At 47.3% G+C, this 14,138-nt stretch overlaps 2 protein-coding genes across 2 annotated transcripts in view; one reads left to right on the top strand and one right to left on the bottom strand.

Annotated features, from left to right (window-relative positions):
• The first annotated feature begins 2,559 nt into the window (after positions 1 to 2,559).
• Positions 2,560 to 13,631, top strand: LOC125637599 (prospero homeobox protein 2). Its single transcript, XM_048852259.2, has 4 exons — positions 2,560 to 2,668; positions 4,272 to 4,466; positions 5,777 to 9,668; positions 12,379 to 13,631. The coding sequence occupies exons 1-3, from the start codon at positions 2,606 to 2,608 to the stop codon at positions 5,960 to 5,962; spliced, it is 444 nt and encodes a 147-aa protein (XP_048708216.2). The 5' UTR covers positions 2,560 to 2,605; the 3' UTR covers positions 5,963 to 9,668; positions 12,379 to 13,631.
• Positions 11,893 to 14,138, bottom strand: part of YLPM1 (YLP motif containing 1) — a 94,593-nt gene continuing 92,347 nt past the window's right edge. The window contains exon 19 of the mRNA XM_048852229.2: positions 11,893 to 12,024. Within this exon, the coding sequence (XP_048708186.2) occupies positions 11,987 to 12,024 (38 nt within the window). The 3' untranslated portion in view covers positions 11,893 to 11,986. The remainder of the gene's footprint in view (positions 12,025 to 14,138) is intronic.

The raw sequence follows: 14,138 nt of genomic DNA, 5'->3' as shown, positions 1-14,138 counted from the left end.
CTGAGCTCTGTTCACTTTTCAGAGTAGCAGCCGTGTTAGTCTGTATTCGCAAAAAGAAAAGGAGTACTTGTGGCACCTTAGAGACTAACCAATTTATTAGAGCATAAGCTTTCGTGAGCTACAGCTCACTTCATCGGATGCATTCAGTGGAAAATACAGTGAGGAGATTTATATACACACAGAACATGAAAAAATGGGTGTTTATCATGCACACTGTAAGGAGAGTGATCACTTAAGATAAGCTATTACCAGCAGGAGAGTGGGGGGGGGGGGCGGGGGGCGGAGAGAAAACCCTTTGTAGTGATAATCAAGGTGGGCCATTTCCAGCAGTTAACAAGAACCTCTTAGGCTTGAATAGAGACTGGGAGTGGTTGAGTCATTACACAAAGTAAAAAGAAAAGGAGTACTTGTGGCACCTTAGAGACTAACCAATTTATTTGAGCATAAGCTTTCGTGAGCTACAGCTCACTTCATCGGATGCTTATGCTCAAATAAATTGGTTAGTCTCTAAGTACTCCAAGTACTCCTTTTCTTTTTGCGAATACAGACTAACACGGCTGTTACTCTGAAACCTACACAAAGTAAAACTATTTCCCCTTGTATATTCCCTCCCCCCCACACTGTTCCTCAGACATTCTTGTTAACTGCTGGAAATGGCCCACCTTGATTATCACTACAAAGGGTTTTCTCCCTGCCCGCCCCCCCCCCACTCTCCTGCTGGTAATAGCTCATCTTAAGTGATCACTCTCCTTACAGTGTGCATGATAAACACCCATTTTTTCATGTTCTGTGTGTATATAAATCTCCTCACTGTATTTTCCACTGAATGCATCTGATGAAGTGAGCTGTAGCTCACGAAAGCTTATGCTCAAATAAATTGGTTAGTCTCTAAGGTGCCACAAGTACTCCTTTTCTTTCTGTTCACTTTTGTTACTCCTGGCTTACCAGAAGGTGGCACTATTAGCTAACACTGCTCATGCGAAAGACTCAGAGAAATCTCATTGTGGAACACTCTGAGTTCTCAGCTTGCAGGAGCTCCCTCTCCCATCGGATCCCAGCAGAGACCCTATTAGTGACCAATGCTCCCCAAGATAGGCCCATGGACTGAAGCTTTCTGCCCACCCGGAGTGAACACATTTGATTTTCAGCAAAACTGTCCAGTGGACTAGCAAAAGGCCCATTTTGGTGCTAATGCTCAACACATCCAATGTTAGGGTTGCCAGGTGTCCGTTTTTTGACTGGAATGCCTGGTCGAAAAGGGACCCTGGCAGCTTTGATTGGCACTGCTGACAGGGCAGTTAAAAGTCCCATCAGCAGCGCAGCGGGGGGCCTGGGGCTAAAGCAGGCTGCCTGCCTGCCCTAGTTCTGTGTGACTCCCAGAAGTGGCTGCCAGGTCCTTGCAGCCCCTAAGTGCATGGGAGGCAAGGGACGCTCTGCGTGCTGACCCCGCCCTAAGTGCTGGATCCGCAGGTCTGGCTGGGGACTGCAACCAATGGGAGCTGTGGGGGTGGCTCCTGCAGGTGTGACGGCAGCGTGTGGAGCCTCTCTGGCTGCCTATGCGCCTAGGGGCTGCAGGGACCTGGCGTCTGCTTCCTGGGAACCGTGGTAAGTGCTGCCGGGACCTCCGCCCCATGAACCCCCTCCCGCGCCCAAACTCCCTTCCAGAGCCCGCACCCCCACAACCTCCTGCCCCAGCCCTGAGCCCCCTCCTGCACCCCAAACCCCTCATCTCCAGCCTCATCCCAGAGCCTGCACCCCCAGCACAGAGCCCATACCTGCCCCCGCACCACAACCCCCTGCCCCATCCTGGTGAAAGTGAGTGAGGGTAGGGGAGAGTGAGCAATGGAGGGGAGGGGGATGGAGTGAGCATAGGCAGGGCCTCAAAGAAGGGGTGGGGCAGAGGTGGGGCTTCAGGGAAGGGGCGGGGCAAGGGTGTTCAATTTTGTGCAATTAGAAAGTTGGCAACCCTATATACATCACATTCCAAAGCACTTTACACACACTAACATATTATCCCTCTCCCTTCTGAGGTAGAGTAAATGGTTATCAATGTATTTATTTTACATGTGAGGCTACTGAGACACACAGGTAGAGTGACTTTCCCCAGGCCCAGAGGATGTCAGTGACAGAGCTGGGAATAGAACCCAAGCGCTCCTGACTCACAATCCCATTCTCAGGCCATTCTTAAATCTTGGTGGCCACATGATCCTGGCACTGAAAACCGATTTTCCACAAACGTTCACATTACTGTCAGCTAGGGTGGGGGCTCCTGCTGGCTGCAACTCTCCTAGGACTGTCAAGGGGAGAAGTAGTCACTAGTGGAGTCTTTATTGGGGTCAGATAATTAGAGGATTCCCTCAGATGGGGATTCCTCAGGAAGCACCCTTCTTCCATCACCCCCATTACCATACAGCAGAGAGTGGGCTGTCTGTGCAGAAGAGACATCATAGGTAAAGACAGGCATGCTGGAGGCATCCTTAGGAGTGTCTGGCCTTGTGCAAATTCAATGATTTGTATGTGCAGGAAAACAGGAAACAGCTTTTCCTTGACTCTGGAGTAAATCCAGGAGGCTCTGACCCCTGGCCACCTGAAGAAGGCCAAGCTGATGTTCTTCTTCACTCGCTACCCCAGCTCCACTCTGTTGAAAACCTACTTCCCTGATGTCCAGGTACAGCTGCTTATCCCAGCTCTGCTGCCAACCAAGCCTGACTGGCAGTGCTGCCAACCTCAAAGCTCCCGTTTTTGCCAATCGCATGTGAAAAGTAACCCAAAAGTCACCAAATGACAGTTTGCTTCCAAAAGCCCCAATTTTTGCCATTTCAAAGAAATCACCATGGTTGGCAACACTGGCAGTGGCTGCTCACTTGCACGCGGGCCACTTCTGGGTTTATACCCCATTGCTGCCCGCCCCATTGGCTACCACCCCGCCCGACTGGAGACATCCCACAGCCAAAAGGGTGACCAGATGTCCTGAAATTATCGGGACCGTCCTGATCTGAGGGGCTTTGTCTTATATAGGCAACTATACCCCCCCCCCCAAAAAAAAAGTGTCCCCATTTTTCACACTTGCTATCTGGTCACCCTGGCCAAACGGAAGCCCTGCTTTACCACAGCCAGCAGAGTTCTGTTCCCAAAGGTTCACGTGCCACGTGGCTTCTGCTGTCCGGGAGGTGGACTTAGTCCAGCTGCACATACACCTCAGTGTCTGTTTATTCAAACGGCCAACAGCTGACAGCAAAGAGATCACGACTGGGGAACACCAGGGCTCTAAGAGTTTGTCCACATGAGCCCTGCAGTGCCGAGTATGAGGATGTGAACTGCAGTTTGCAGAAAAACGCTGCATGTAATCCCCCGCTCCCCTCTTCCCCCCCGGATGCTGCAGATATGAACTAACAGATGCCCAGTTTGCATGAACATAACCCTCTTCAAACTTGTGTGCATGCTGCAATTCACCCCTCTGTAGTCTGCACTGCAGGGTCGCACTGTCGCATAAAAAAGCTGCCTGTTGCAGATTCAAGATTGTTTGTCGTAGAGGCCTTTCAAAAGTAGCCCAGATGATGAAACCTTGCCTAGGGTGGCAACACTGCTTACTGGCCTAATTCCCCGGGTTACACTATCTCATGCTAGAGGGCACGAGCTCACAATGCTGTAGGTTCTCTATTTGCTTTAGCGGCCCCTATGGCTGATTAAGGAGCAGCACTGTCTTCTCATTGGGCTCTCCCCACCTTGCCAGCGATAGTTTGGGTGCAGGGACAGCAGCTGCTTCAAAAAGTGTGTGTGTACGCAGGGGATAGAACAGAGGAAAGGATGGTCAAAATCTCGGGGTAGGAATGAGCATCCAGATGGTCCTCTGCAGCCATACCAGCTACCCCTGCTGCACATACTCATCCCTGTGCAAAGGACATGGGGCATGACTAGATGGGATGCTTTTGCCAGGGCTGATGGATCAAAGGAAAGTTTAAGCTAAGATTCCTGGGCACCATCTGTGACATATGTACCTGGACTGTACTCTCCTCCCAGGCAAAATACAAGGAGAATCTTTCCTTCTCTGTTGGCAGATGATCACTGAATTTCACCCAGTCATTCCCCATGTGACTGTCGGGGGCTGGGGGTTTGTGTTTTTGAGGAAGCTAGAATGGGTTCTTTCATATTTTTGGTGTCTAAGATTTCTACATTTATTTTCTTTGCTGAAATCTGGTTCCTTCTCATGGCGCCCAATGGGAACAGGGGTTTAACCCTTCCTTGCTCCTCTGGTGCATGTCCTTTCACAGTTCAACCGCTGCATCACTTCTCAGCTCATCAAGTGGTTCAGCAACTTCCGTGAGTTTTACTACATCCAGATGGAGAAGTTTGCCCGACAAGCCATCTTGGAGGAAGTCACGGATTCCAAACACCTGATGGTTTCTCGGGACTCTGAGCTCTTCAGAGCCCTCAACATGCACTATAATAAGGGGAATGATTTTGAGGTAAGACTGTGCTCAGCCAGGATGGAAACTTCGGGGTGCCCCAGAGTGCATCTAACCAATGGGTCTGCAAGCTGGGATCAGTGCCATCCCTTAGCTCCCATCACAGAGCAAAGGGAGAGAGGGGGAAAACAAGTTCTGACCATAATTACAAAGGATAGAAAAACCAGGCCTAAGGACCTGCAGCCTTAATTCTGGCATCACTAGTACATGTAACAGAGTCAACTGAGTTTGTGCTCAGCTCTGCTTGTAATGGTTTGACTTAGGGGCTTGATGGTAAAAAGACAACTGCAGGCAAGTCATTTATGGGCTGATTTTCTCAGGCACTGGAAACCTGCAGATCCCATTGGTTGCAAAGGCTGCTGGGAAATCAGCCCATGCATACTTCACACTTGTCATCTTCAAAGCATTTTACGAATATTGATGGATTTCTTCTCACAGCTTCCAAGAATGTGCGTGAGGCATTAGTCCCATTGTAAAGATGGGGAATCCAAAATACAGCGCGGGTAAGTGACTTGTCCCAGCTCACACACTGGGAGTCGTGTCACAGCTGGGATTGGGACTTCCTGGTTCCCAGTCCTGTGCTTGATCAGACCTCTCCATCTGATTATCTGTATTCTTAACCAGTGCCTGTCTCCATGGTCACCAAGTGTCCAAGTCTCAGGAGGGACCTGTCACCCCCATGTGCCCAGATGAAACTCTGACTTTCTTCGCAAAGGCTTTAACTGTCCTGAGATGTGAAGGGCGAGGCTCTGGATGGTGCCTTATGTACTCTGGGACAACCTGCCATCTTATGGCCCTCATGGGAATCACCATGGACTTGGAGAGGGCAGTCTGAACTGTATGTCTGCTTAGTGCGGAATCACGGGTTCCTTATGTGGGAACATTATGAGTGCTCACCCATCGTCCTGTAGGGCAGGACTAACCAGATCTTCTCCCCTAAATGGAGGAACTACAGCAGATTTCTGCCCTTGCTGTCCCTGAGGATGAAACTGTGTCCTGGTTGGGAAGCACCATATGGGAAAGTAGTGGAGGTTATTTGGGGGAATCAACCACCCTGCTAACCTGAATGAGCAGCTGGGCTACTTGTCTGGGAGGGGAGATTGGAGAGAGGTTCAGCTGCTGGGGAGCTGGGTATCCACCCCTGCGGGGATTGGGAAGGCTGCCAGTATCTGTCTCTGCCAGGGGGGAGGCCAGAAGAACCCCCTCTCCTTGTGTATGTTTGGCAGGGTGTGCAGCAGCCCTTCCCATCCTCCTGGGACTTCCAGAAGAGCACACTTGCCTCCTAAGTCTCCTTCTCTCTTTGTTTGCAGGTCCCTGATCGCTTCCTGGAGGTTGCTAGCAGGACCTTGCGGGAGTTCTTCAGTGCTGTCAGGACAGGGAAGGACTCTGACCCCTCCTGGAAGAAACCCATTTACAAAATAATTTCAAAACTGGACAGTGACATCCCGGATGTGTTTAAATCTTCCAGCTGCCTCCAAGAACTACTCCAGAGTTAAATCTGCATGGGAAGTGGCCTAAGACTATGTCATGCTGCAGCTTGATCAGAGAGAGGCTGGCCTGAGCTAAGCAGCTGTGGGCCCGGCCTACATTGTGGGTAATGTTACTAGTACAAACAGCAATAGCACCATTTATTATGACTATATCTAATCTGGTCTGAAGCGTGCCCTCCCTTCTGGTGAGGTCTATCTATTACATACGTGAACTGCCAGTATTTTATGTCACTCTTAATACCAGTGATCCCCAAACTTTTTACCTCACGGGGCCAACAGCCAGGCACTAGGAGCAGAGCCCCGGGAATGGGACTGTCTTCTGCAGCCCTGGGCTCGGGACTGGGACTGGAGCCACTGGCACAGGGCCAGCAGCTGGGGCTGGGAGCGGAGCTGGGTGGCGCCCCCTATCTGCCCCCCACGGGGGCTAGCCCAGGCCCCAGCCACGCCCCCTATGGGAGTACGCCCCACAGTTTGGGGATCTCTGTGTTATACGTTGTAGCTCAAAGCAAGTGAGGCCTCATGCCTTAGACCTATAGGGAAGAAGGATGGTGGTTATGTCATCTGGCTGGAAGATCTAAATTCTATTCCTAGTGCTGCCCTAGCATGCTGTGTGACCTTGGGCAAGTCACCTTCCCTCTCTGTGCTTTGGTGTCCCTGTCTGTAAAACAGGGCTAATATCATTCCTGTTTATAAATCACAGAGGTCCCTGATGGAGGGTCTTAATAAAGGGCAAAGAATTCTTGGCCAAGTGAAGCAAGGTCCTACACCCAACAGCATTTCTGTTTTACCATCTGTTTGGAGTTAATATGATAACTTTTAAATACTGCAATGATCAGTTCCAAAATTCCAGGCCCCAGGACTCGCATCAGATATCAACAGGACTATCAACACGCCCACGTGATAGATGCAAAACAATAATTCCTACAATAGAGCTCGTAACGGAACAGATGGAGGAAGTGGGTGAGATGAGAGAATGCGGGTCCCTTTCCTGGCTCCCCAGCTGCTTCCTGTAAGAGTGCCTCTTAGCCTTTGCACGCTGGATCCAAACATTTGAGTGTACTTTTTAGTGTGCATTTGTGAAATAGTATAGCAGAAGAAATTGCTAGCCAATTACTCTCTCTCTTGCTGTCGCAGCAGACTTGGGGAGGGCAGGGGAGGGAGGGAGGTATGAGCAGCTGACCTGAGCAGAGTCCCATGATCAGTTGCCATGAATGCAACTGATATTGTTCTGTAGTGCCATCCTTGATCAGCCACTTGCCTAGGGATGGAAACTCACTGAACTCATGAAATTAAGCTCCAAGTTCTCTTTGCACTGACTTGTATTTCTGTTGACATAAATTCCTTAACATTTAACCTTCCTAACTGATAAAAGAGGAGAAGCCACCTGGTTCCCTCTTGTGCCAGCACTGTTGAGAGGACTATGATTTAGGGTCTGTCAGTCCTGTATCCCGGCTTTTTCCAAATCAAACTATAACTCCTCCTTTCTGTGATGAGCTAGGCTGAGATGTTTGCATCTATTACTAAGCCAAGTGGAAGGCCTGTTCCATCACCACACCTATATAGTAGTTTTGTAGATACTAACAAGGGTTATTGGTTGTATCTCCCAACAGTCTGAAGTGCAGATATGCATTCCGGATAATACTGAAAAGCTCTGTGAGCCGGTTCATTCAATGTACAGGTGTAGCTGATGATCTTGTAGAGCTTTTTGTATGGAATGTATGAAGAAGTCATTGCACACCCTGGGATCGGGGTCACTTCCCTATCCACCACTCTCATTTCCAGGAGCGTCATGTGCAATCCAAGAGCTATGAAGTCTCTCTTCCAGAAGAGACAGAGCAAGGTGCAGCCCTAGAGGGTCCCCCAAAGCTCTGGCAGATCTCGCTCTCTGAGGACTTCACAAAATGACTATGCCAGACGAAATGGGATGCCAAACATGAGTTATGTGTTCCCCTTTCCAGAACTGTCTTTAGAGCCCAAAGAGAATTAAGGCTGGTGGTTTGTCATGGTAAAAGATGCAACAAACCAATGGGGGGAAATGTCAAAAGGTCATTTTGAGAATGTATCCTTTATTTTGCAATTAAAAGTATTAAAAACCATTAAAAATTCCAGCTCACTCTCCCCCCTTTACTACAATAGACATACATGAAGTCAACAAACATTCACATAATCTTGATCAATATCTGCCCGGCTGGGATGCCAGAAGGAGACTTTTTGTAGAAAAACACCCAGGTCTTACATTCTGAGTGATAGTAGCCCCCAGTCTGGAAGGAATTTAGCACGTGACTAATCTGAAGTCATTGGGACTATGCACATGCTTAAAGTTGGGCAAAGGCTTAAGTACTTCTCTGAATCCAGCCCAGTATCATGAGTTCATCCTCATCAGCCTACGCTGCCCTTTGTTGCCACTCAGGATGCTCCTCCAAAGCCTCCTCCCCACACCAATCATTTTACAACTCCCCATTGATGACTTCGCCTCTCCTAAGTGCATCTTCCTGCAGCCACTTCATAAAACCATGTTGGTAACTGCCAGCCAAAGCTGAGAGGTCCACCAGCTCCCAGAGGCTGTGCAATGCTCCCAGCCTGCCATGCCTCAGGTGCTAACATCTTATGTGATGGATCTTTTACTTGCTTCAATAGATTGTTCAAAATTCAATGGAGCCACCAGCACAGAGCACAAGAAACTGCTCTAATTTTTCTCTCCTTCCTTCCTGTGCTGCCTCACCTCCTACCCACCCATAAAACACCCCCTATGCTGGGGCTTGTGAAATCCTGCATAGTGCCTGCACCAGGGGAAATTCTCCTCCAATCAGCTAATTGGCTTTCATGGAGTACAGAGGCATAGAGAAGCTGCCGGAAGAAGGCAAATGCCTTCCACAGACTGCCTCCTCTGAAACTTGTTCTTGATCAATTTAAATCAATACATTTTTCAAAAATATTAGTGATTAAAAAAAACTGAATGTGAAACAGTCTGACTTAAGGAAACAACAGAAATCTACCAAGTATTAGGATGTGGTTAAAAAAAACCCCTACGCATGAGAGAGTCTGGAAATGGTTAAGATTTCAAAAACCACTCTTCACTCTGCCCTTTACCCTTATTTCTTTGTTCCTGACTGAGACTCCCATTCCTGCAATGACCCCTCTGCAAAGCCCAACATCAGTGGGGCTTGTTTTGGGCACAGAGATCTGAACACAAGCAGCTCATTGTAGGACCGGGACCTAAATTGTAAAGTAAAAAATGTTAAGTGGTTCTTTTTGTCTCAGGAACTGCCTTAGTCTGGTGTTTTTGTGTAAATAATCTACCCTACACTCACCCTTCTGGCCTGTATCAGACATGGGAGTTAAGGGGCATCTTGCCAGTGCCTGTAGGGCATTTGAGACTTGTAGTCTATAGCAGTTTAGGCTGGGTTCTTGTATTTGGAGTGTGAGCTCTCTGATCAGTATGGAGAGAATGAACAGGCTCTGCGGTATAGACAGGTGGTGGATGTGGGCAGGAGCTTGTGCAGATCATATGTGAAGAGCTTTCTGGCCTGAACTGTGAGGGCAGGGAACATATAGCAACAGGTGTGTCAATGAATACATTCCAAAACAAAACACCCCACTGCACACACTTCTCTGCCTGGGAAGAGGATGACAGAACAAACCTCATGTGACAGACGCATAGTCACGTTGCTGAAGGTACCAATGGAAGACACTCAGGCCCAGATCCTCAAAGGTATTTATGTACCTAAGTACATTTGAGGAGCTTCAGATACTATGGTGATGAGTGCAGTATAAGAATCTCTACAGAATAGAATAGGAAAGGGAACTAGGCTTCGGCTTCTGGTCAGTGAGAGTGGGGATGAGTGTCCAGGTGAACTGTTTTGGTTTTCTAAGTTACTGGGGAATATAGCTGGAAGTTAGCGGGGTTTGGGGCTGGAGACAAGCGGCAGAGTTAAAGGTGATCTTGGAACCTTCAGTGAGTATTTCCAGGATTTTCTGATTTTGTTTAAAGTTTTAAATTACATGTCTTTCAAACATTTTACAACTTTAATCCCAAATTTACTTACTCAATTTATAAAATAAATATGTAATTCTAATAATTGCTTTATATCACTCAGTATCTCTTGACAATGAGAACTCTAAAGCTTTGGTCTCTGAACTTCTTTTTATCTGTCTTTAAAGAATACCAAAATGTTCAAAGTGTGTGCCTCTGAACACCATTTTAAAGCACAGCACAGCTGTGGCTAACCAAAACTCACTCATTTAACACCCCCCCCATCAGTCCTCAGGCATCCTTTTTCCCTCCATTCACTTTGGAGAAACTGTGAACAGGCCCTTTCCCCTAAGCCACTACCCTAAGCCATCTAAATCCAGGTAAAAGGAAAACAAATAGCCAATCAGAAAGGGCCAGAGCTGTCCCTTGGGTATGGCGAATCAAGGAAACTGCCCCAGGCCCTGCGCTTTGGGGGACCCCAAGCTTCAATAAAATTGTGAGAAGGCAGGCCGGGAGGTGAGGCAGGAGGCGGGCAGGCGAGCGGGGTGAGGAGGCAAATGGGGAGGCAAGCGGCAAGCTGGGGCGAGGAGCCCCCCTACTAAAACCTCCACCCAGTGCCTCCTGCCCATCGGCGAGCGCCGCCGATCAACGCCTCCCCTCCCTCTCAGCACCTACTGCCTGCTGTGGATCAGATGTTTCGTGGCGTCAGGAGGCGCTGGGCAGGAGGGCAAAGCGTGCTCTGGGGAGGGGGCAGAACTGGGTGGGGAAGAGGCGGGGGTGGGGCCGGAAAGAGACAGGGTGAGGGTGGTCTTGGGGGAAGGGGTGGAGTAGAGGCAGGGCCTGGGCAAAGCACCCCCTGGCAGATTAAAAACTCTGAGCCTATGTCCCACCCCTGGGGAAGGTCGTGGAAAGGGCACTTAGAAGCATAGGGATGAGGACCATGAAAGTCATGGACCAAGTATTAAAACATGTACCTTCAGGGACAGAGCTGCCTATTCATAAAGTTATGTCTGCAAGCAGAGGGAATACAATGACCATTTTGGCAGCCACACTAATGCAGCAGGCTCCCCACTAGAGAAGGAAACTGACACCACTTAGAAATGAAATGGGAAAGTGTTTCATTCTTCTCTTGGCAGAAGAACCATATTTGTGAATTCCTCTGGATGCAGCTAAATCATTCGGAGATATTTGATACAGGATTACAGAGCACTTCCCACTCTCAGGTTCCACTTGCACAAGGCACTCCTATTTATGGTCCCTGATGGAGAGATGTACTCCCTCGGTGATTTGCTTGTTTCTTCCTTTATAGGTTACTGAATGTCAGTAAAGCTGCACTGCAGGTGCAGAAGGCAGGGCAAGCCAGTGCTGCCATTTTCTGCTACAATGTTAGCAATAGAACAACTCTATTTCAAGCTTTCTTCTATTAAATGTCGCTAGCACAGCATTACCTCCGCAGAGAAAATACCTCCTATCAGTCTCTCCTGTCTCTGGTGATGGGACCTCAGGGCTGGTAGGTTGAGAGCCACTGAAGCAGACCTTCCGTGCAAGAGATGTCTTTTGAATGAGAGAAGGAAAGCAGCAGGGTTAGGATACCAACCCCTAATCAGGTGCTTTTGGTGACACCATTTGTACCCTCTAGGGCTGTCCTGTGTGACACCAAGGCCCACAAAGCACACAAGTCTTTATAGCTTGAACTTGTTCCCCACTTGTATTATTATTTACGTTCTAGTAGTGCCCACTATGTGCTAGACCTTTTCCAAACACAGAACAAGAAAGAGCTTGTCCCAAAGAGCTTTCTAACTAAAAAGTCAAACAGTCAAAGTGTTTAGGAAAGGGGTCTGAAATACAAATAAAGTGAACAGGGTGATACCTGACACATCTTGTTAGTTACATTAGTTACTTTATTGCTTTGTAATTAATCCAGCAGGAAAATATTCTGGGAAATACACTCAACTAGACATGCTAATTGTAAATTTTCTTTATTAAAAATCAATTTTACACTGAATACAAATGTCTGTGGCATTTGCAGAAAAATTATAATCCGAAAGAGAGAACCATCACTTGTGATGAGTCCAGTGTTGTCTTGTCTTGTGTCCTTCAAAACCAGAATTTAAGATCAAAATTAGAAGATTAGACATTCCCCCACATATCTCGCTTCCAAACAGACAACCCACTCCCCCCCCCCCACATCCCCACTTGTACACAGATTAAATCCAGACACCTGCCATAAGAATCATTCAAGTTATTTTATTTTTGCATTTATTCCAGCTATAGCTATTACATTAATTAAACACAGCAGAAAGAGAACAATTCTTCAGTATGACTCTTTACACTTTAATTGTATTTATGGTAAATGGGTTACCTTCACGGACACCACAGCCAAACAGTGAGAACCCAACAGACAAATGCCCAATGAGTAACTCCAGGCTATTACTTTTTTTGGTGGCAGCCAAAACAGGGAGATGAGACTGCATGCACCAAGCCAGTGTTACAGATAGATCCTGTGATGAGGTTCCTCTTGGACAAGACAATCCATCCATCCAGTTTGGAGCAATGCAATAGCTTGGAAGGGAACTTTCACAAATAGGAAAGCTTTTCTGTTTTTGCTTTACTCCAGAAAATGAACAAGATGTATCTGCACTGAATAAGCCACTCCAAAAGATTCCCAGCTCAATTAGATTTAGCTTTCTGCTCCTAGTGTGCAGAGCTGCCACATTCCATTTCAGGATGCCTGCATGTCAATGAAGAATGACGTGAGCCACACGTAAAATCTGTAGATCAACTGAAATTTGTAAAACACTTCAGAGTCCTTCAGGATGGAAGACACTAGAGGAAATGTAAGAGTTCCCAGAAGTCTCCTACTATAGGACAGACCTAACAAAGAAAATAACGGAACACCACTAGCTGTCACCTTCAGCCCCCAACTAAAACCCCTCCAACGCGTTATTAAGGATCTACAACCTATCCTGAAGGATGACCCAACACTCTCACAAACCTTGGGAGACAGGCCAGTCCTTGCCTACAGACAGCCCCCCAACCTGAAGCAAATACTCACCAGCAACCACATACCGCACAACAGAACAACTAACCCAGGAACCTATCCTTGCAACAAAGCCCGTTGCCAACTGTGCCTACATATCTATTCAGGGGACACCATCACAGGGCCTAATAACATCAGCCACACTATCAGAGGCTTGTTCACCTGCACATCTACCAATGTGATATATGCCATCATGTGCCAGCAATGCCCCTCTGCCATGTACATTGGTCAAACTGGACAGTCTCTACGTAAAAGAATAAATGGACACAAATCAGATGTCAAGAATTATAACTTCATAAACCAGTCGGAGAACACTTCAATCTCTCTGGTCACGCGATCACAGACATGAAAGTTGTGATATTACAACAAAAAAACTTAAAATCCAGACTCAGCGAGAAACTGTTGAATTGGAATTAATTTGCAAATTTGATACAATTAACATAGGCTTGAATAGAGACTGTGAGTGGCTAAGTCATTATGCAAGGTAACCAACTGCCCCTTGTTTTTTCCTACTCCCCCCCCCAGACGTTCTTGTTAAACCCTGGATTTGTGCTGGAAATGACCCACCTTGATTATCATACACATTGTAAGGAGAGTGGTCACTTTAGATAAGCTATTACCAGCAGGAGAGTGGGTTTGTGTGTGTGTGTGTGGGGGGGGAGGGTGAGAAAACCTGGATTTGTGCTGGAAATGGCCCAACTTGATTATCATACACATTGTAAGGAGAGTGATCACTTTAGATAAGCTATTACCAGCAGGAGAGTGGGGTGGGAGGAGGTATTTTTTCATGCTTTGTGTGTATATGAAAAGATCTTCTACACTTTCCACAGTATGCATCCGATGAAGTGAGCTGTAGCTCACGAAAGCTTATGCTCAAATAAATTGGTTAGTCTCTAAGGTGCCACAAGTACTCCTTTTCTTTTTGCGAATACAGACTAACACGGCTGTTACTCTGAAACAAAGACCATCATAATCCGTCAGTGGCTCTCAACCAGGGGTACGCAGAGGTCTTCGAGGGGGTACATCAACTCATCTAGATATTTTCTCAGTTTTACAATAGGCTACATAAAAAGCACTAGCATAGTCAGTACAAACTAAAATTTCATTCAATTACTTGTTTATACTGCTCTATGTACTATACACCAAAATGTCAATATAATATTCATATT

This window comes from Caretta caretta, chromosome 6 (genome assembly GCF_965140235.1).
Source record: "Caretta caretta isolate rCarCar2 chromosome 6, rCarCar1.hap1, whole genome shotgun sequence".
Classification (NCBI taxonomy): domain Eukaryota; kingdom Metazoa; phylum Chordata; order Testudines; family Cheloniidae; genus Caretta; species Caretta caretta.
This window is presented reverse-complemented; position numbering and strand designations above follow the sequence as displayed.